This window comes from Alligator mississippiensis, chromosome 12, assembly GCF_030867095.1.
Source record: "Alligator mississippiensis isolate rAllMis1 chromosome 12, rAllMis1, whole genome shotgun sequence".
In the NCBI taxonomy this organism is placed as follows: domain Eukaryota; kingdom Metazoa; phylum Chordata; order Crocodylia; family Alligatoridae; genus Alligator; species Alligator mississippiensis.
In genome coordinates, this window is record NC_081835.1 from 16,984,288 (window position 1) to 17,007,453 (window position 23,166).

At 42.5% G+C, this 23,166-nt stretch overlaps 1 protein-coding gene across 2 annotated transcripts in view; it reads right to left on the bottom strand.

The window, feature by feature from the left end:
• Positions 1–23,166, bottom strand: part of LOC102568324 (netrin-4) — an 87,118-nt gene that overhangs the window by 38,345 nt on the left and 25,607 nt on the right. For both annotated transcript variants that reach the window (XM_006273096.4, XM_006273095.4), the window contains exon 3: positions 13,165–13,428. In XM_006273096.4, the coding sequence (XP_006273158.1) occupies positions 13,165–13,428 (264 nt within the window). The remainder of the gene's footprint in view (positions 1–13,164; positions 13,429–23,166) is intronic.

Genomic DNA, 23,166 nt, shown 5'->3' on the forward strand with positions numbered 1-23,166 from the left:
GATGCCTTAGAGGACCTCAAGCTAAACCCATAGCATAGTCCCAGAATCGTGAAGAGACTAGTGCAGGAAAATGCAACTGGGATTTTATTTTTTGTTTGGGTCTGTTTACTTTCTGGACTACATAAGAGTTGCTTGCTTTGGAATCCTTTGAAAAATTCAGACAGGGAACATACATCTATCCCTTTGGAGGACTCAAATACTAACCCAGAGTGCACAGGAATGAAGTTGCAGGCTTAATCTGTAGAGTTACCACTGTTTCCAAAGCCCAGGGTAGCTGGCCTGCCTGGTTCCTAGCCTCTACCTAGGAAATATGTAGTGGAGATAAAGTAAGAAATGGTACAACAATTTATGAATTCACAGAGAAGGTTAAGAATGCAGATGGCCAGTGTATGAGGCCCAACATAGCAGTTGGAGAGTGTTCAGTTAGGGGGAGCTTTACCAGGGCTAAGACACCTGGACACATACAGGCAGTCCTCCAACTTATGACACAATTGGTTCCTGAAAGCCACATCTTTCTTAAGTTGAAACATTGTAACTTGGAACCGATTTTCCCATAGGAAACAATGTTATAAATGGGGGATTGGTTCCTGAACCGAGGCCCGATACCCCATTTTCACCAAAAATAACCCAGAATTTTGTACTCAATCAATTATAGATGAGTAATATGGCTACATTAATGTATTTATATTGTAAATAGCAATCATACTGATTTGAAAGGACTTCTTTAGGAGATTTTGCTGGATGTTTTGAAGGGCTCTTGGTTGGACTTTCTGAAAGGTTCTTGGCTGGAGTCTTCTCAGGAGTCTTAGCTGTTTTTTCTGGAGTCTTGTCTGCTTTCTTAAAGAAAGTGTCCAAGGAAGTTTGGTTAGATGTTCTCTAGGGAGATGGGTGACACAGTGAACTTGTTCACTGGCGTGGCTTGGCATCAGATCAAGCGTTGTAAAGTCAAAACTGACATCAGAAAGTTGAAACAGGGTGTCAATTTAGAAACGTGAGTGCAAAACGTTGTAACTCGAAACACTGTAAGTCGAGGACTGCCTGTATTTCACTGTATATCAGTGGTTGAATCAAGTCTAATTTAGAGAAGCAGGGCAGCTTTTACTGGCTGGAAGCCAAAAATTCGCTTCTGAAATTTGCTGTACTTAAGACTAGAGAGATCATGATATCAAATGGTCTTTGATAGTTTTCAACTGAGTTGATTATTTTCTTTGTTCCTTCCCTAATCTTTAAAATGAAAAACAATCCCCTGAAGGAAGTACAAGGCACATTAAACCATTTCACCGCCCCTAAGTGCATTTACAAGTGTTTCCAATCAATGGTCTGTACTGCCAGGATTAGTGTGGTTCTTTCACAGAAGATGAAAGTAGCAGAAAGCAGCAATTAAGTGATTAAAATAACAAAAGAACACCATTAATGAAGGAATTAAGGAATAAAATTAAACTATTTTTAAATGGCTTACCCTTCATTCATAACCATTACTTTTAATAAAAGGCTGTGTTTAAAAGTTAATAGTCTGAGATAGGAAGTATGCTTGTTATCCCATCCCACAAAATAATTTCAAATCAAAATAATGGAAAATACATTTTGCTTCCTGCAATCAATATTTTGAGAGAGAAGGCAACCGCACCACGATTGATGTGTTTATGTTCATATGTGGTCGTGTGTATATGTATATTAAGAAGGCAGTGAAGCCTGTACTTAAACACCATTTCTAAATGGGCATGTTTTCCTGATTGGACCTTAATCTTCAGTAAAAGAGATTTATAAAACAGCAATGATGTATAGTACAATTTACTTGAGTGTACAATTTATGCGAATTGCTAAGTTTGGAATTCATGCTCCCTTTTATGATTACATGGTCACCAAGTACCTGATCATGTTTGTTGCTAGGCTGCACACCAATCAGAACCAATCAGAACTTCATACTGACATCATATATAGCAATCAGATGCTCCTGGTTTATACTAAAGCTACTGGAGAACATCCATTGCATGGTAGTAATCAGGGCCCATGAGTCCCGATTGAATAATTCTGATTATAACAAGATCATATACACACATAGAAAGGCATAGTGAAGGATATCAGTGCAGACACAGCAAGTTAGCTTTCTTTTGTCAGAAGAAAAGCATTAACAACTTTATTTCATTTCAGACCTCAATAGTGCACTGGGTGTGTCCCAATATTTTGGAGTATATGAGAACCAGTTTGGATAAAGAATTAACTTGAATCTTCACTCAGAATGCAAAGCCATATGTTGAGTCTAAAAAGTCTGGGCAACTATTTAATTCATTACTGTTGATTGCAAGGGAAGTTTAGGTTAGATATTAGGAAAAACTTTCTCATTAGAAAGGTAGAAAAGCACTGCAACAGTTTACCCAGAAAGGTTATGGTATCTCAATCCTTGGAGGTTTTTAAGACCCAGGTCGACAAAATCTTGGCCAGGATGGTCTAGCTGGGGATGGACCTATTTTCAGCAGGGGGTTGGACCAGATGACCTCTTGAAGCCCCTTCCAACCCTAATTTTCTATGATTTTAAAGTATCTGTAAAATTCTAGCTGGGACTTATGTGTGAAAATACCATGAGGGATATACTTCTCATGGTATTGTCTAGGAATGGAAAGTAGTGCATATTCTGAGAAGGATCTAGTTCTTTGGAGATTCTGAGTTCAGTTTTGGAGAACAAGGAATTTCAGAGATTACAGAAAATCTTTGGAGAAGCACCCAAATGGTTGAATCCTTATCTGAACTGAACTGAGCCTCTGAAACCTTTGTCATCTGCTCATCCCATGTCTATGGAAAACATGCCCTTCCAATGCTGCTGGATGTACTATTGGAATAGTCCACAGTAAATCCACATAGTTTTTCCGTGCACGTTCCAGACAGGGATGGACAGTGCCATAGCAATAAAGTTTGGTGCCCAGGGCAAATCCCACAGCATCAGCCCACCCTTGCCCCACACACAGATCTAGGGGGGCACAGGTCTCCCCATGCTTGCCCGGAAGTGCACGGAGCAGCGGGAGCTGCCCTTCACCCATCCCTGACACCCCACCCTAAACAAGCCACTCACAGCTCCGTCCCGCACCCCGCCCTGGCAGGGCAGCACCTGTTGGTGCCCCTTCACTTTGGCAGCTGGGGTGCCTGCCCCACTTGCCCCCCTTTGCTATGGCACTGGGGACGGATTCAAGCCTGAAAGCTGAGATGTGCTTGAATCTGTACGTATAATAAAGGCTGAGCTTTCATTTATATCCCTCTTCAGCTCCTGGCAACGAGAGAGAGGTCACCTTAACATGTGAATATTCCTCACAGTCAACAAAGGACAATGGCAAAACTTGGTCTGTGTCCTGAGGCCCTTATTCCAATATCATGCAGTCACTTTTTTTGGTTATTAGTCAGTCATTATTCTCCCACTGAGTTCGGCTCACTTGGGTCTGCATCATGGAAGCCATTCTCATCTGTGGCTTGGAACCGACTGTGTTCAAAAGGAATCCTCTGCTAATCCAAAAGAGCCTAACTGAGTAGTCAGCTGTGGCAGCTGTTAAGAGCTGCTTTCTCAGGCAGTAACTGAAACTTTGCCATCCTTCCTTATCCATTTTCCCAGCAAAGTATTCTGGGGGGAAAAAAAACTTCTGTGTAACAAGGGTTTGCAGAGACCTCATTCTCAGAAACAACTGCCTTATTGCTCTGCAGTGTCTGTGATCTCTTCTTGTCTTTCCAACTCACTAGGGCCAGATCCTGAATTCCTTACTCCAGTCTTACTTTGGAAAAACAGTAAGGAAATCTGATCCTAGTTTTATTCTGCATGGATTGACAAGCCACTGCTTTAAGATTTCTGATGTTAGGCACCTAGCTGATACAGACAGGCTAGTTTTTTTTTCTCCTAACAAAAACCTGCTCTTTGAATTGCCAACTACAACAGAGAGCAGCTCCTGGCAGCTCTGAGCCTTCTAGGTCACACAGACTGGCACAGCTTGGATCAGATAGTGTGGAAACTTAGTTGGGGGATTATCAGAGGAACAGCACAAGGTATTTTGACAGGAGATAATATTTGCAAAGGGAACAACAGCCAAGTCACCAAGAAGACTGCTGTAGGAAAACAAGGTTTACCTTATTTAACCCATGTCTCAACTCTTCTATGCCCCAGACAAGAAATTGCTTTTAGGGCCAGAGCCTGCTCCTGTTTGAGTTAACAGCATTTTTTTTGCATTTGCTTCAGTTGTGTGAGATCAGGCCCAGAAAGAAGATTATTTATTTTCTGCATAAATAAGATGATAAAAGAGACAACTTCTGAAGCAATTTGTATGACTTTGCTAGGAATGAGGGCACCAAAACCAACAAGTAAACAATTAACCTCTTCCCCTCCTCCCCCCCCCCCCCCAAATTGGCAACAGCCAATGGATTTGATCTGGGCTTTATAAATCTTGTACACACACACACACACACACACACACACACACACACACACACAGATGGTGTTTTCTATATTCTATAAGTAGTGCTGCATGTTCCAGAAGTATTGGAGGAAAAAAGGCTGGGCTCAGCCAGCATATATTATCAAATTGCAGCTTAAATTTGAGTGCTGTTTCTAGTCAGGGCCTCACAGCAAGATCCTTCAGGATGTAACAGCAGAGATCCTTGCACACCTGACAGTAACAGGACTTCTCAGACAACTGGCTCCCAATAAGTCCAGTGGTGAGTGGACACTAGAGACATGCAGAGGGCATGAGCTTTCTAAGCTGATATCAGAAGGCCCTATACCTAAAGAAAAAATCACCTCTGCTATTTTCATGGTGCTAGCATCCATCAGTAGTTCTTCACTGAAATCCACAAGAGCCACACAGCTAAGAAGAACTGAATGTTATAGCCCATGAGGATCGGAAAGAAAAATTCTTCTCTGGGAGCATATTAGAAGACAACCCAGTTAAGCCATGTCTCATAGGACTGTAGCTTTTATTAAATGACTTGGGAGTGGACATGGGGGAAAGAAAAAATGAGAAGGAAGTCATTGCTACCAGCAAGAAACCCTCACGTTTGAGACATGTTTGCCCAAGGATTTCTTATCTCTCACTGTTTCTTTTTTATCCTTACATCAAGTTGCAGCAAGGGAAGTTTAGGTTAGATATTAGGTACCTATTAGGCAATATTCATTGTCAGGATGAGATGATAAAAACTGTTGATGTGGTCTCCCACTTGACTTTCTCATAAGCAAATTAGATAATAGAGCCTAGATGGAATTGCCATAAGGTGGGTGCACAGCTAATTGAAAAATTTTGCTACATAAGGCTTGCTGTCAAACTATGAAGGCACTTATAGTTTCTATTCTGGGCCCACTTCTTTTTGGTATTTTCACTTATGATCAAGATGAATGAACAGAGAGCATACTTATAATATTTCAGGTGACACCAAATGGGATGTAGTTGCAAGCACTTCCAAGGGCAGAATCAAAATTCAAAATGATAAATTAGAGGAATTAATTAAAATTAACAAGATGAAATATTTCTGAAAACGGTATGGAGCTTGTAGTAGCTCACAAATGAAATATGGGTCAACAATGTGATCACTGTTGCAAAAAAGACAAATCTCATTCTGTGATGTATTAACAGGAGGGTTGTATATAAAATATAGGAGGTAATTATTCTGCTCTCCTTGGTGCTGATGAGGCCCCAGATGGAGTAATGTGTCTAGTTTTTGGCAGAAAGATGTAGACAAACAGAAGAGAAAACATGAATTATAGGAGGCTTAGAAAAGTTGACCTAAAAGATTGTAAAGTAAAGGTAATGTGTAACTGTTATAATAAGGAGGATTTGACTACTTGTTTTCCATGGCCACTGGGGCTGTGTCCACATGAGTGCAGATGCTTCTTTCCCTGGAGACAGGTAGTAGTGGCACACCTTGCGCTCCTGCTACTCATCCCTGGGGAATGCCCAGGGAACGCCCTCTGGCACATGGCAGGTTACCCTGGTGGGGTAGGGGAGGCTGCAGCCAGCAACTGTGCTGGCCCCAGCAGCCTTACCTGGGGCCCTGGAGGCCTCAGGGAGCTGCAGCCACAGCGCTCCTGCAGCTGGGAGCCTGGCCAGCAGTTAGAGCATGGCTCTGACCAGCCAGGCCCCAGTTCTGAGCGGTGTGTGCTGCCACTGTGTGCACTGCCCTGCTTTTTTTTTGGCATGGATCTCCTAGGGTCACCCCCTCCTCCCTCCCGCGCTGCAGGGTAGCAGTGCAGGGAACATCTGCATGTGCAGTGTGTAGTGCCGCAGACAGGTCTGAGGTGCCACATACTGCATACCTGCACTCATATGGACGCAATCTGGGAGTAGAGCAAGAAGAAACTGGTTTAATTTCTAGCAAAGAAGGTTTAGGAAATCTATTAGAGGGAAAATTTCTGCCTATAAGGGAAGTGAACCATAGAAGCAAGTACTAGGGGAAGCTGTGAATTCTCCTTCATTGGAGACTCACAAGAACAGGTTAGACAAATATCTGTCAGGGATGGTTTGAGACTACTTGATCCTGCCTCAGGGTAGGTGGGTGGACTAAATGATTTTTGGGGTCCTTTCAGTGCTACACTTTGTGATTTTATGGTTTTGTGACATCCCTTCACACACACCAACCTGCACCACCTTTTTCTCTTATTAGCAAAGATGCCAATAACTGCATGACTCATGACTATCCGATAAAATGTAGAGGTAATCCCTCCAGAACAGGGTTGAAACATGCTGGTGAAATGGTGTGAAGAGGCTTGCTCTGACATTCTCTATTTTTCAATCCCCATATCATATCAATCTGACACCTTTAAAAATTGTTACAGGTGGAACAGATTTACTAGGAGAATGAGAAGAGCAGCGTTGCAAATTAGCACAAATTCTTTCTCTCGCATGTCTCAAGTGCTGAATGATCTCACTTTTTGGGCCAGTCCCATTATAAATACCAGTAATTCTGCTTGTTTTCTACATGGATGTGTTTTTGTTAGATACAGGAAGGAATATCACTTTGTGAGCACTCTGAATTCCAAAGAAACTGAAAATCCTCTAATGTATTTCTAAGCTTTTCTTTTTCTTTCTTTCTTTTTTCCCCCTTTATTGTCTGAATTCTTGCCGCGTTTTGTTTAACTGCCTGAAAGTAAATACGAGACTGTTTTGGTCATCACTCCTTGATAACACCCACATTGTCTACATGAAAAGTTGCGTATCTTGGTATCTGCTCTACACATGTGTACACTTAACTATTGGATATGGCCAAGAGAGTGAAGTAGATTATTTGTGAACATAGTAGGCTCATTGTTAATGTCACTCTTCACACACATGCTCTATTCTTTGGTGTAAATGAAAATGGAGTAACTGCTGAGTCGATGCCAAAAAAGAGGATTTGTGAGAATACAAAAGATTTGCACTGAGATGTGACGCATCTAACATGAAACAGAGTTAGACCTTACAACCCAGCAAGGGAGATCTTCCCCTTCTTCATGACCCTAGCTTCCAGATTCTAAAACACAAAATAATATATTTACCTAAGTTCATCAATGCCAACACATGGGAATAAATCCTGAGCTCTTTACCTAAATGCACTCCACTTAAACCAATGGGAGTTTAATCTAAGTAAAGGTCAAATAAGAAAATCAGGAAAGAACCAAAGGAACTGGATTTTTCAGAAATGAATTTTCAGCATAGTGGAAGTGCAGTCATGTTATAAAGCTTAAACCATAGCACGGAGGACCAGGACACCATAACCTGTTATATGGACTCAATACATGGGCTAACATTTCAAACTGGAATACCTAAGCTTGTACACCAAAATCCATATGTAGACACAAGTAGCTATAAATGTGGATATTGGTACCTGACCTTAAATCTCTAAAGTTGAATTTGTTAATTATAATTTGTTGTGCTGATTATTGTGCTGCACAATACATATAATAACCTTATGTATCTCAAAGGTGTGTTTCATTAATTAGATGTTTCAGAAGTACTTGGATGGAGTATACCAGAGAATCAGAAAGTATTTACTGAATCCAGGGAAATCCATAGCACTGATTTCACTGTATATTGTAGCAGATTCAGAAAGTTGTGATTATCTTTGATGCCATGATCCTGCAAAACGCTGTTAGTATTGTCTGTAATGTAAACATTTTGATGATGAACCCACCTTCTTAACATAGATGCAGGCGTGTGTGTGTGTGTGTGTGTGTGTGTGTATATCAAGATCTTGTAACAATGGGGAGAATTTTCATAATTGTGTGCATGCAGCTAAACATGCAAAAATATCCATGCATAATTGTGCCTGCAATGACCAAAATCCTTGTAATGCTAATGTAATGTCTGTAATATAACTTGCAATACAAATATTAACACTTATGGAAAAGGACAATTAAGAATCAGTAGGTATATTTACAATTTGAAAAGCAAACCTGTACCACAAAACAATATCTACAGCACTGAAGAGTTCTCTCTAGTGAGTTGGATTTTTAACTAGGTGTTTCCAATTAGGAAAACTTTTATTTGTTAACATCTGAACCTTGTAACACATTCATGCTACCCCTCTAGCATTTAGTACAGGAAGATTCTATCATAGGAATGTGGTGACCAAATCTCATTAGCTCTGTTCTTGTAATAGATGATGTCATTTGAACCATTTTATAACCCCTTATTTCTTAATTGATTACATACTGCTCATAGTGTATTGATTACATGCACTATGCCTGGAATGATAAGTGATTCAGAAAACATGACCTGTGAGGAAAGGTTGGAGTTGGGTTGGGTTAGTCTACAAAAGAGAAGATTAAGGGGTGACCTGATAACTGTCTTTATATAGATGGGAGGGGAGGGGGTGCATGCATGAGTGTTTGTGTGTGTGTGACACTGTTACAGGGAAGATCATAATCAGTTGTCCTACATAGCCACTAGGGAAAGGACAAGAAGAAATCAGCATAATTTGCAACAAGAATGATTCAAGTTGGATATTAGGAAAAGCTTTTAACTGTTAGGATTCTGAAACCTTGAAACGGACTGCCTAGGCTTGTCATAGGCACTGCTTCACTGGAAACTTTAAGAAATGGTTAGACAAATATCTGTTGAGGATGCTTTAGGTATAGCTGATCCTGCCTCAGTGCATGGGGTTGGACTGGACAGTCTTTTGAAATCATTTACAGCCCTTCATTTCTGTGATTCCCTAATTGTGAGGTCAGCTGTTCACTGCCTTTGAAGGTCTTCCTCAGTTCTTACTGAAAATGAGTCCTTATTCCCTGACACTCCCTGATGCCTGTTTCTGTATAAATATTGGGCTATGTACTTCCTGTTGTCTCCTGGGGCATGAGTCACTCATGAAATTTATTTCACAGAACTATTTCACCTCTGCCCCGTGAAGTCATTTGATGGCACAAAATTCCTGTTTCTTTGCAACTAATGGAAAAAGTAAAGAAGAGAAATCCAGTCATAGTTTACAATTATTGTGCCAGTGACATGCACAATACTGTGTTTTCCCTTTTGATGGGCAGACTGTTTATTTTTCTACCAGCTGCATTCATTTAACATGTTATTTCCCTATTCTGTTTTGCCACAATTATACTTAATAGCTTGCAAGAGGGAAAATGTCTTCTTTAAACAGCTTTTCTCCTCCATCGTTATATCTTAAGTAGGTCCATATTTATAGTGGGTGGACCGTGCTATCATCCAATGGCAGAATACAGTAGAAGAATCTTAGAGTTAAACTATGGCTGGAACTCATTCAGAAATTTTTAAAAATATTGTGACAGTCATGTGATCTTTATTAACTGAATAATTTGTATCTTTTGCAAATGTAAAACAAGAAATATCTTAAGTTAAGAAATATCAATTCCAGAAGAAAAAATGTCAAATGTATCATAATCTAAATGTATCATCATCTAAAGGGTCAGGAAACTAGCTAAGGAAGCATTTCTTGAGTCTGCAATATCTGAGTACTCTATGACTAAAGTGTTTAGGCCTAGTTCAGCTTTCAGATCTAATTACAGAGAAAGACAATTTTATGGGACCCCAAAGAGTTGTTGACTAGAATTAATTTTCCATATTAAATGTTTTGGTTTGTGTCTGGGATGCATCCTTTTAGATGCCCTGGAGAACTTGCTATATTTGGTGAATGTCACTCATTGCTGGTTAAATCTGAAGAGCAGCATTTGAACGCTGTACAAACACCATCAATGAGCTTTGAAGTCCCATGTTATGAAAGCAATTACTTGTATATTTCAGTTTAAGCATGTGGTTAAAGCAGCTATTAATCGTTTTACTGCTCAATCAATTCATGTGCCACCAACATAGTAACAGGTCATTGAATTGCTACGTTTGGTAAAATGGGCGGTATACTCTGCTGGCTATACCTGGCATGAATATCAGTAATGAAAAGTAATCTAGTTTCCTATAAATCAAAACTTATGGTGAATTGGGATCATGCCCAGTTAAAAGGCACTAGGAAACTTGGAAGCAAATTCAAGCTTTATAGCATTCAAGAGTGTACTTATCATGGTACAGTTGTTTTTAGCCTAACCATAGCTAAGTATAAAGCCTGGAAGAGGATAGAAAATTACCTCTGTGTCCTGAAGCTTGTTTCACATGTACATAGCAAAATTGGTAACAAAAAATAGCAAAAACTCTGTAAATAGGTGCTCAGTCTGTTGCTTTGTTTCAGGGTGAGATATAAGTCTTCTTCTCAGCTGTTCAACAGTAATAGATGTTTATTACAAACAAATCTCTTATAGGGCTACATTTTGAATCAACAGCTTCTAAAATTTGCCCATAAAATGTGCGTACACAGGGATGTGTACTGCCAACAATGTTATCTTCGTATCAGCCCCTCTGTTACCCTTTTGCTTCCTTTTTTATAGAGAGTCTTCTCTATTAAGAGCATAAATGAGTAACCAACTATTTGTACATAAGGCCATTAAATTTTAGAAGAAAGATTAGAACTAATGAGTCAACCTAAAACTGTTTAAGAAAACAAAAGCACACAAGAGAAAGAACTACAGAACCCATGATATCTCTTTATCTTTACCCTGGTCTCTCCAGGTCACGCTCTGTAGTACATAACCAAGCCGAATTTCCATTGGAATTCTGCACGGTTCTGAATTTGGCTGTAGGACTCTGTGTATAAGCCACCCACACAATCCCCTTTTCCCACCAATAATGCTTAGCATCTAATTAAATGAACAAAACCCAGGAAATTCAGAATAAAAGGCTGAAATCCTAACCATGACGCAGTTGCTCATGCCTAGCCAAGTCAGGAGCCTCCGCCGGGGATGAGGAGCTCAGCTACTATGTGGTTTTTAAAACAGTGGAGGGCAAATGGTGGTGTTTTGACCTATACTTTTCCATGTTCCAGCTTGTGGCAGGTCAGATCCTTTGAAATGTTTGAACAGAGATTTCCTTATGTGATTTAAGATAAGTAATAAGAACAGATTCAGAGATCTGGATTTTGAAGTTCTGGAGGGTTCATGGCAAACGTTTAGATCCCAGGTTTTATTTCAGTGCTGTGTTGAGATATAGATGGGCATCAGTCACACTATATTTGGAGTTAGAGTCCTATTCAGATTCTAGACTTTGGGTTTGGACCCAACTCTGACACTGAATATTTATTGAACAGCTGTTATGGTTATATAAACCTTTTCCACACTAATAAGCTGCACAGGTTTAAATTTCACTGGGCACATTTACATGTGCATTAAGGTACTTTTTCTAATGTACATTAAATTTAGTACCTCCAATGTTAGGTACTAAAGAAATGTGCATTAGGCGGCATCAATGTGCAGTAATGAATGTGCATAGTTTTCAAGTGACACTTGCAGTAGCCTATTTTACTGTGCATTAGTGTAATTGCATCATTTTTGATGTGACACTTTAATGCACAGTAAAATAGGCTATTGCACATTAAAGTGCATGTGTAGACATGTCCACTGACAGATTAACAGTGCTACCCTCTTGTCACAGAGCACTGAGGTGCCCTGCTCCCAAAAAGCGGAAACTGCTAGGGCTTCCTCCCTAGTAGGGAATAAGGAGCCCAGCTGTAGGTTACCGGGGCAACCAGGGAAGGTCAGCTGACCAGAAGGGGCAGGGCCTGGCTCCCTTATAAACCCTGGGGCTGGGGCCAGAGGGAGTTCCTTGCCAGCAGTCAGAGAGGAAGGAGCTCCCTGAGCAAAGATGCGAGGAGAAGTCTGACTGCAGGTACAGCCCCAGCCGGGTAAAGGATAGCAGCCCTGGGATGTATGAGCAACGTGGTTTTAGCCAGGCAGCTTTAAGTTATGTTATAGCCTAGGGGCTTGTGTTTGTTTTGCTGTTTATGACCGGTGGTTTGGGAGAGGCTATTAGGGGTTGGAGGAGGCCTCATAGGGGACTCACAGAGGAGTGTGAGGGCACAGCGTTCGGGGTGCATAGATCCCAGTCCTAGAGAAGGGCAGTTCCCCAGAGAGAGGGCATTATCAAGAAGCCCCAGTGAGGGCACGGTGAACCCCGGAAAAGGGGCAGCCTTATTGAGGAGCCCAGTGCGGGCATGGTGAGCCCAGAGAGGGCGGCTTGACAGAGAAGGCACTGAGAGAGGGCAGCAGTATTGGGGAGTGCCCTGAGGGGGCAAAAGCACCAGAGAAGGGGACAGTTACTGAGAAGCCCCAGTGCGGGTGTGGTGAACCCCAGAAAGGGGGCGGCACTACTGGGGAGCCCCAGAGAGAGGGGGTGGTTGCTGAGGAGCCCCAGAGAGGGGGCGGTTGCCGAGAGACCCCAGAGGAGGGGGAATTATTGGGGAGCCCCAGAGAGGGGGTGGCGTGACTGAGGAGGCCCAGAGAGGACAAAAAGGGGCCAGATCGTAATTAGAATGAGACATAACATCTATTCCACTGGCGAGGTGTGGACTGCGGTGTAGGGGAGGAAACAGAGCTGCAGATAGCGCCCCCTGGCAGCGGGGCAGTACGAGAGCAGCCTCCCGCTAATTAACATTAATTTAATTTTAATTAATTAATTAACAGCAAGGCGTGGCAGGCGAAGGCAGGCGGTTGCCCCAGGAACAGGTGTGCTGGCCACATTTGGCTCGGCCCAGAGCGGATACCCGTTACACCTCTGTAAAACTATTTTGGGTGGATAGGGTCTTATGAGGAAGCCTCTGTTAGACTTAAGAAGGGCCCGCAGGTACAAATCTAACTAGTGGTTTTCAGAAACTCACCACATTTTCCACGTTCCCCTTCCCGTAGGCAAGCTCACATTCTTCTGCATGCCCGTTGCAAAAGCAACTTCCTCGGACAATCAGGTCATAAACAGCATAGTGGGCAAATCTCTGAGGTTTCTCCAGCAACCCCACACCAGGGCAGGGACAATCTTGCCTTTTTAATAAAAGGAGGCGCAGGTTGGTTAGCTTCAGGAGGTCCTGAGCCTCAGGACTATATGGATCTTCAATCTTGTTGGCTGGAGTTAAAGCACGATAAATCACCTGGGAAGCAAACAGAAAACACTTCCATGAGGAGAAGCAGCTTGGATGTAGCATGGACATGCAGAGCTCAAGCAAACAGTGATGCTTTCCTGAGCATCGCCTATCTGGGAATCTCCTCAAAAACCATCTGACAAGTGTAAGGCACAAGGCACTGTGACACAAATCAAATTAGTAAATGCAACATTCATATTGTTCATTGCCCTACTGAGTCCTCAATACCTGAGTAGAGCAAAGTATTCTAAGCACATTAATGCAAGCTTCCTAACACCCACTGAGACAGGTGTTAGAGTGAGGTAAACCGAGGTACAGAGTGCTGAAACAGCCTGCTCCAATGGGTCTGAGATTAAAATAGAAATCAGGAGCACTAAGTCAGTAACCTAAACTAAATGCTCCAAATGATAGCTTGTTGGAGGGCTATTAAGGATTAGAATTGAAGTATCTTTTTTAAAACTGGGCCAAATTATTCATTAGAAATGGAGAGAGTGGAGATTCCTTGTAGTGGCCAAATGGTTAAGACACACTTTATATCTCCTGGACAGAAGAGGCAGGGTTATTTGTTTGGAGTTTCTGGGTCAGGCAGAGGCTGTCCCTGTGACAGATTACGGTATCCCAATGGGATAATAATTTGTTTTCTGGTATCTGACTAGTGTTTAACAAAGGCTGAAGGAATATATTTTATTTTTCTTTGTAAACCACTGTTCATTTTCTGTTTATTTGTTTTTCTGGTGAGGGAGGGAAGTGGTCATAGAGAGGCGCATTGTACTTTGTGCCAGCAAATGAGAGAGCTGGTCACATTAGTTCCCAGGCTTAGATTCCCTTTATGGATGTGCTAACTCTGATTTGAGAGCTATTTTCTCCTCTGGCTGAGTTTTGCCATCATAGCAGAGGTACTTGCCCTCGGGGTTCTTTGGCCCTGCTTTATGAGCGGTGACAGTCTCTGTCTGACTAACTCTATTAGTGGAGTGAAAGCTTTGTTTCCATAGGGATTCCCTTTCCCCGCTCTCCCTCCCCGTCTCTGGATTTTTTAAAATTTTAATGGACAGGCGAGTTTAAATACTTGCTGCGTGTAGAACATTTCTTCTGCCCCTCTTTGTTTGCAGGGGCCTGTGGTTGGTGCGTGATGGATAACTCTGCTGCATGTCGATGGCACATGGGAGATAAACCCCCTTAAAATAACAGCGTCAGCTGCCAGCTTTAGTAGCAGACCTCCACCTGACAGTGCAGTGCTGCATAGCGGGCGGCACACTTCGTGCCTTGCCACAGCCTTTTCTATTTCCCTTTTTTATTCCCTTTCCTTAATCCATGCAGCTATTCACACAGTTGCAAGTGGGCCCATCTGTTCAGGCCAGAGGTGTCCACATTCCCGTGTTCAGTGGAGCTGTGGGCAGATTGCCCAGCCAGGGCAACCCAGGTGCCTACATTCCCCTGACCGAGGGACCCATGAAAAAACAGCCTAGTTCCTTCTGCCCAAATGTCTACATTCCCCTGACCAATACAACCGTAAGCAAATGACCTATTCTATGTAGTACAGGTGCTCAGATCCCCTGGCCAATGGAGCAATGACCAATTCTAGTCTGTCCAGGAGTATACATTCCCTTATTGATGGAGCCAAGGCCAGTCAGAAGAGTCTGATTGATCCAAAGATCAACCCTTTTAGACTGATAGAGCCATGTGGGGAAGGACTGGTCTCTTCACTTCCCAGCTCCCTTTCTCAATTATACCATGTGCAAAAATAATCCAGGGCACTCCACAGAGATGTTCAATCCAAAGGATTTCAAAGCAAGTTTAAAAAAAAACAAACACCTAAGAAATTAAAACTTAAAGTGTTCCTCTGTGGCTTGCAGAAAGGGCACAAGATAACAGAGACCAAAAGGTTAATGCAGCCTATTTAATTCACATTTTTGTATTCCTTATACAAGCTCGATTTTCATACTTTCCAGCCAGCCACTAGCAATTACCGTCCAAGGCCTCCACAAAGTATACACTAAGAATGCCCTATCTTTTACACCCACTCCCAATTTCACAGAGACACTACAAACTTGAAGAAAAGGTGCCTTAGAAGCATTTTGCTCCATGTCAGTTGGAAAAATATGACCGGCATGACTCTATAACCCTGCAGACCTGGATTCTAGTGCCACTTGTGCCTCTGACATCCTGTACATACCTGGGCAAGGCATTTGATTTCTCTTGCCTCAGATTCCCCAGCTGTAAAATGGGGGATCATAATATGGATCTACTTCACCAGGAGGGTTGGACAGACTTAATTCACTCATGTTTGTAGAAAGCTTACAGATCTTCAGAAGAAAAGAATCTGTCTGTCTGTCTATGCATTAGTAGGAGTGTTGCCAGCAGATGAGGGACATGATTATTCCCCTCTATTGAGCACTGGTGAGGTCACATCTGGAGTACTGTGTCCAGTTTTGGGCCCCCACTACAGAAAGGATGTGGACATATTGGAGTGAGTCAGCAGGGGCAACAAAAATGGTTAGAGGACTGGGGAACATGACTTATAAGGAAAGGTGGAGGGAACTGGGCTTAGTTATTCTGGAGAAAAGACGACAGAGGAGATTTAATAAGTCTTCAACTACCTGGGGGGGCGGGGGCGGTGTTCCAAAGAGGATGGAGCTGACTGTTCTCAGTGGTGGCAGATGACAGAAATAAGAAGCAGTGGTCTCAAGTTGCAGCAAAGGAAGTTTAGGTTGAATATTAGGAAAAACTTTCTCGTTAAGACGGTAGTACAGCACTAGAAGAGCTTACCCAAAGAGGTGGTGGAATCTCCATCCTTGGAGGTTTTTAAGACCTGGCTAGATGAAGCCTTGGTTGGGATGATCTAGTTGGGGATAGTCCTGTTTTGAGCAAGGGGTTGGATTAGATGCCTTTCTGTCTTCCTTCCTTTGTGTGCCTGCACACACACACCCACCCACACATGTTCCCCAAAAGATTCCACCAGTATTATATCACTGGAGCCAGATTTTTAGTATTTTTACTATATACCTTGGATCATATTTCTAATGGATATAAATGGAATTGCATCGGATTATGCTAGCAATTAATTAGCTCCTGTCTCTAGTAATATTACAAGCCTATTATAGATAGTGTTATAGAGAGCTAACGTTTTCAGGTAGGGTTTGTGACATGTTAATTACCTATCCTTTCCACATGTATCCCAGCTAACAATGAGATTTTTAGGCTTAAAGAACAGCTGCAGAGTTTGGCTATTGGCACAGCGCCATCTGCTATCATGAAGGTATATTGGATTTCCTTTCTTCACTTGACAGCTTAGAAAATGCTCAGGCCTCCTGTGGGTTTAATGTTTTGCAAATATTTCCATTTCAGGCCTTGCATCTCTTCAGGGGAGTTGCTTTGACATTTCCAGTTCCTCTTTGAACTCGGAGCCTCTAGCCATCAGCAGAGATGTTAATAGCCTGCAAGTCCCATAGGAATCCTGGCATCCTTTTGTGGAACAGGTGATATTCCATTCCATTTGAGACGCAAGGATTTCCTTCTATGATTAATTGATGATGCATTTCTGCTCCTTAGAATAAGTTCAGTGGTGAGGTTGGTGTGTTTATCCTAGTCTCTCCCACAGCAAGACTTGTATAGCATTAAAAATGTGGCTCCAGTGACATAAGAATGATGGAGTCTTTTGGGGACTTCATGTTCTTCTTGAACTCAGCAACCTCTGGTTTCTTGCTAACCTTAACTTGACAAGAATCAAGCCTTTATCATACACAAATAGAGAAGTTAAGGAATCTCCATCCCTGGAAGTTTTCAAGAACAAGTTAGCAAACACTTGGCTGGGATAATTTAGTCAGGGATGATCTTGTCTTGAGCAAGGGGCTAAGCCAGATGACGTTGTGAGTTCCCTTCCAGCCATATTTTCTTATGATCCTAAGAATTAAAGAAACCAAAGCCCTAACTGTCCTAGGAAAATGTATATTGCCATAGCTAAGATAGATGTGTAGTATTTTGTGATGCAAAATAAGGTTTGAACTAATATGACTTACTGTGGGATATGTTAAAAGGGAAGTCTGATATTCTATCAGTGTTATGAGTCCTGTAGGCATGTACCCGTGTCTGGAGAAAGTTGCATCAGTGCAAGCCCTGTTTTGCACCAATCCAGTATGCTTACTTGAGTGGTTGAGTCAGCTTAGCAGCCCCAGTACAGGCTTCCCTCGTGTGAACAGAACCAGAAATTCAATTTTTCATCACTCCTTCTTGCTGAAGGAAATGCAGTCCATGAAGTGCTGGTGATGATACTGACTAGCTACAAACGAACGTGTGGTGTCATTATTGTTGCTCTTTTGCTTTTCATTATCTAATAAATGGCTTTATACAGGTTACAATGAAGGCCCATAGGCATCATTTACAGTATTTATTCTCTGTCAATCCACAAGATACCTAAACAGGCCTCACTCATGCATGTACTCACACAATTGCAGGACTGGATCTCAAATGAGAGCTTTTAAAAAAGATCTGCCTTCCCCACTGATAATGTCTGTGAGAGGGGCAGTGAAAGCCCCTCTAAGGGGTCCCGGACCCCCAACCCATGTGCCCCGATACTTACCACAGGGATCCTGATGAGCAGCAGCCGGGGAGGAATCGTGGGCATCGGCTCCACAGTTCCGGAGCTGCCTGCAGCTGCGGATCAGCAAGGTATGTGAGCAGAGCCTCCAAGAACCGTGGACTGCTCAAATAGCAGCTGGGAAAACAGCTGCAGGGCAGGTGGTGGGAGAAGAGGACACCAACCTGAAGATGCTGGCGGTGGGAAAAGAGGACACCGACCTGGAGATGCTGGTGGCAAGGAGGAAGATCGCCCAGCTAAAGACAAGAGAGGGGGAGCAGAGGGCTCCAGCACAGCAGGGAGGAAGCCCGAGCCAGGGGAGACAAGCATCTCCCAGGAATGACACCGCAGCCTCTTCAGGGAATCGAGGTATGGTGGCGGGAGGCACCAGCAGGAAGCAGTTATCCCCTACGAGAGGCACAGCGGGGAGGCACGAGCAACCCGACATCAGAACCATGCACCCTACCAATCCGGGGAAGATGGGAAGCGACTCCAGGTCAGTCACCTGAGCTGGCTAAACTGAGGAGTTGGACCAGGGTGGGGCATGGGACGGTGGCCTGCCCCCATAGTCACCCAGGGCGCAGGGACGAGTGGGTCCCTTGCTCTTTCCTTCAGTTTTCTTTTTTTTTTTTTTTTTGAGTTATAAAACGGGCACTGGGAGACGGAATCCCAGGGGTGCTTCAGTGGAGGCCCAGATGTTGTTTTCGGTTGAGGTCGTCGGAAGCCCTAGGTAGCCCGAAGACAGGGCAGGAGCTTACATGCCCCAGCTGGCCTGAAGTCAGAGAACCAGCTGCGGTAAAGGGTGAACTGACCGGGAAGGCCAGAACTATTGAGAAGCAGGCGAGCCGGGCGAAAAGGAAAAATTGTCCAAGGGAAGACCTGCAGAGTGTAGTGTTCATCCAGGCCGTGGAAGTGGTAAGGGTGGGGTAAAGGGGAGGTTTGGAGCCCCACAAAGAAAGAACAGGGATTGAGACTTCTTCGTCCTTGGGGGCCACCTGAAGGGAACTGCCTCCCCAACAAAGAACATCAAAGACGTGGCAGGCGAGTAGGAGCAGCATCCATACCACCTAGGTGGCACCCGAGCCTAAGCCTCACCCTGACGTCACTTGGGGACAAGGCGCCCAGCAAGAAGAGGCCGAAGCCTTACAACACTTACCAGCGACAATGTCCCTGAAATATTTATTCCTAACTATAGCAGTCTGCTAAAACCTTTTTAATAAAAAAAAGTAATTAATGCCTTAATTTGTTTACTTCATTCAGGAGGAAGAAATTAAGCTCTCAGAAGCCAGATGTTTTTGATGATTGTACCTAAAGCTCACATGGTGTATAAAACATGCATTTTGTGACAAAGGAAGGTATTACAATGACTTCAGTTATTTATTTATTACTGTTCAAGGAACAGCAAAAATGGGAGAGATGTTATTGTGGTTAAATCTGACTTAGGAGGTCTGGGGTTTATTCAGTGCCCTGCCACAGATATTCAGAGTGACCCTGGACAAATCACTTAAGTCCTGCTCCTGTTACCTCAGCAGGAATTTTTCCAGTGTTTTTAACAGAACAGAATTGGATCCTCAATCATTATGTGTCTCTGTTTACCCATTAGTAAAGTGGGGATGTGAATACTTAGCTACTTCATTGAAGGACAAGGGTATGAATCCATTACTGGCTTTGGATTCCCAAATAGAATATGCTATACAAGTGCACGTTATTAAAAATAATGATAGTAGTTAAAATTAAAACAGCCCTCTAGACCATTTCTATGTTGGTGGTTTGAGATATCATGATTAGAAATAGATCCAAGGCATAATAAACTTGTAATGTCATGAGCTCTGGAAAGAGACACTCTACACTTACAGCTCTCACTAAATTATCTGGTGCTCTGAGATCTGATCTGCTTGTTAGTTTACGGGCTGCGTTGCACATTCTGAATTGTACAAGGCAGATTCTTGGCATACACATAGACAATTGACCTTTATCTTTGGTTTAGCTTAAGAAAAAAAATCATACCAATTTCTTAGTTTTCCACGGGACAGTTGCAAATTTGTTGTTCCCAATTATGTTCCTGCAAAAGGGTCAAGGAAGTGTAATGAACAAGTAATTACATTGTTCTTATTGTTGTGATGCCAACTCTTGATCTGGGTGATCCAAAGATGGCTTCCTGGTGATACTTACCATATGGCTATTCTATTAAGTCCTTATAATGTGGTATTTGAGGCTTTCTGCTACCATACTCCTGCCCTAATATTCAGAATATCTTTCCCCAATATTAATGTGTAGTTTTAGTTGAAGTTAGAGGTGCATAACTAGAGAAGAAAGTCTCATTCCCAGTGCTCATTAAATATTCCCCTCTACTAAGTACTGAGCAACTCCAGAGCACTACCAAAAAGCTCTCAATTTTCACTGAATTCAGTGGCAATTAAGAGTATTCAACATCTCCATAGAGGCTCCCAGCCCCTTGCAGCAATACATCCTATGTCCTGATTTACCCTTATAATCAGAATCTGACAATGGGGCTGAATGCTTAGTAAGGACATTCATGCTTATCAGCATATCTGCTATCAAGTGCATATTTGTCACCTCACCCCTTCCACTCTCATTTTCAAAAGTCACTCAGCTATGATTCACAAAGATGGACATTGTCCTGACCTGCTCTGACCTTTCTAACAGCAAAAAGGTAGGAGAACCCTGTAACTGTGAAAAACTAAAAAAACAACCATCCTTAAGGGAAGTGTTTTTCTGTTTATCAGCCGGCACAACTTCATACTGGCTATTTTATTTCCAGTCAAAAGGGTCATCTTCATTCCAGAGACAATGTCTCAGATTTTTGATTTCCTGCCATTCACTGGGTCCATGTTTGGTTCTCCATCCTTGATGCAGATAATTCTGTTTTTTTAACCTGATCTCCCAGCCTGCAGTAGTCAGAAAAGATGTGGACACAACAAAGACTCCCCTTATTGCAAGCACATAGCCTCAGGTCAAGGAGAATGAATCATGAATGCAGGGCAGTTCCTATGCATGGCCTCCTACAAAAGAAGATCCTGATGCATAACAAGAATTTGATATTACAAATCATCCCTAAGATATGCTGATCATGTTAATGGAGTCAGCTATGTCCTTGCACTCATGGTGGACCCGTTTAAAAGAAGCCATACGAAAAAAATCATATCAGACCAACATTGTCTTTGACAACAGATTACTTTTAAATTGATTTTGTTTGTAAGGGAGTGGCTAAACATTTTCACCTCACATATTTTCCTATTTGTTTGATCAGTCTGATGGAACTGCAGTGCTAAAAGAAATATTTTGTCCTGTAGTACAAGAATGAAGAGTGTTTTTATTGCTTCAGGACATTGTTAGTAATACAAATAATGTCCATTTTTTCCCCTTAGCCCTATGGACATTGGTCTTGCTGTTTTACTGTAAAGTTTGTTCCAAAACCACTGGATTTTTATCCTCTTATGATGGACTGTAAAAGTGAAGCAACTTTAGTACAGGATATGGCAGTTTATTAAAGAAAAACCCATGCAAGTTTTCATCCTTGACCTGGTTAAGACCCACTGGCTGCTTCTACATGAGACGCTGACTGTGCAGTTGTTACCGTGCAGTCATTTATTCCTTGCATACCCAAGTACTAAATGACTGCACAGTAACCAGCATTACTGTGCACTAGCATCCCTGATGGCTTCATGGTGACTCTGACTGCACAGTAGCTTGTTACTACTGCACAGTAGCTCATTGCTACTGTACAATAGTGTCATGTCATGGTTTGTGCCCCACAACACTACTGTGCAGTAGTAATGAGCTACTGTGCAGTAGTAACAAGCTACTGTGTAGTAAGCGTCGCTTGTAAACATGGCTACTATTGTCAGTACAGTGACATATTAGATTAGTTCCAGTCTTTCCACAACAGAGGCAAGTTGATACAGTTTACATTTGCTTTGGTATAATTCAGTGACCAAATCTGACATTCAACATTTAGGCACTGCCATCAATCTGGTCCTCTGAATAGACCCTCTAATTTGGTATAAAATATCCATGATCCCTGTATTATCCAAGAATTCTCATTCAGGGGAATATTCTTGGGAACCCCAGGGTGTTATGCCAGTTCTTCAAAGAGTTACATTCCACATGGTGAAAAAATTACCATATATACTTGCATGCCATACACTGCCAAATAGATACATACCTTGTTTTGGGAAGGCAGAACGAAGAAAAGAAGAGCCATGGCTCAATTCTGACCACATGGAGAAGAGGCAGAGTACACTTTTTAACTCACACACCCTCCCTTTTCTGCTCAGCCAAATCTCCTGCTAATTCAGCAGCAGCTATAAAAGGGTTAATCTGTGGCTGCGATGCTGAAAAGTAGATTATGTCCCTTCCTCCACGCAGCTGGCTAGGAGGGAAGCACAGTGACTACTTCAGTGTCTGCATGTTTCTGTTTTGGAGCAGAAATCAGCTTTCCTCCCCATGACATGCACCCCCATTTTGGAGGGCTGATTTTTGAGGAAAAGGTGGTATACAAGCAAATAACATATAAGACACTATGGAAAGAATATCCGAAATTTGGGCCATGATAGCAATTTGTCAGGAGTCTATAAAGCATACCTATGTAGGGCAATTCAAATAACTGGTCAGAGCAACTTTCTCCACTGGTTGGTGGTAGATCAGTGCACTCTTGGAGGGATGAATTACTGATTAGGAGATAATGGGAAAACTCCCTGAGTGATTAAGGTTCTCTTTTCCTCTGTTGCTGGTGTTTTTTCCAGATTCAAGTTACCCTCCAACACAAGTTTCTGTGTCTCCTAAAAAAATTCCTCTTTGTCTATTGTGCCTCTCCCAGAACTTCTGTTGTTCAGATAAATTACCATTCTGTTCTATGATCTGAATGGCATGCCTTGCCCTGATGTAGGGCATTTGGTTCCAGTCACCTGCTAATGAAGGGTGCAGTAGAAGTAGAGGTGGGCCAGGAATGGGTAACAAGAACAACCAGAGGTGATGTTGAGCATCTACAGTCCACTGGAGCTTTGGTCCTTCTGCTGAGCATGCCAGTGAGTGTCAAGTTGGCACTTGTCCCACATTTTGCCATATCATACCAATTTCTTCAGTTCATTCCCACATCCTTCAGGCAGGGATGGCAGGTCAACTGAACCTCCCCAAACTGCCATCAGGCTTAA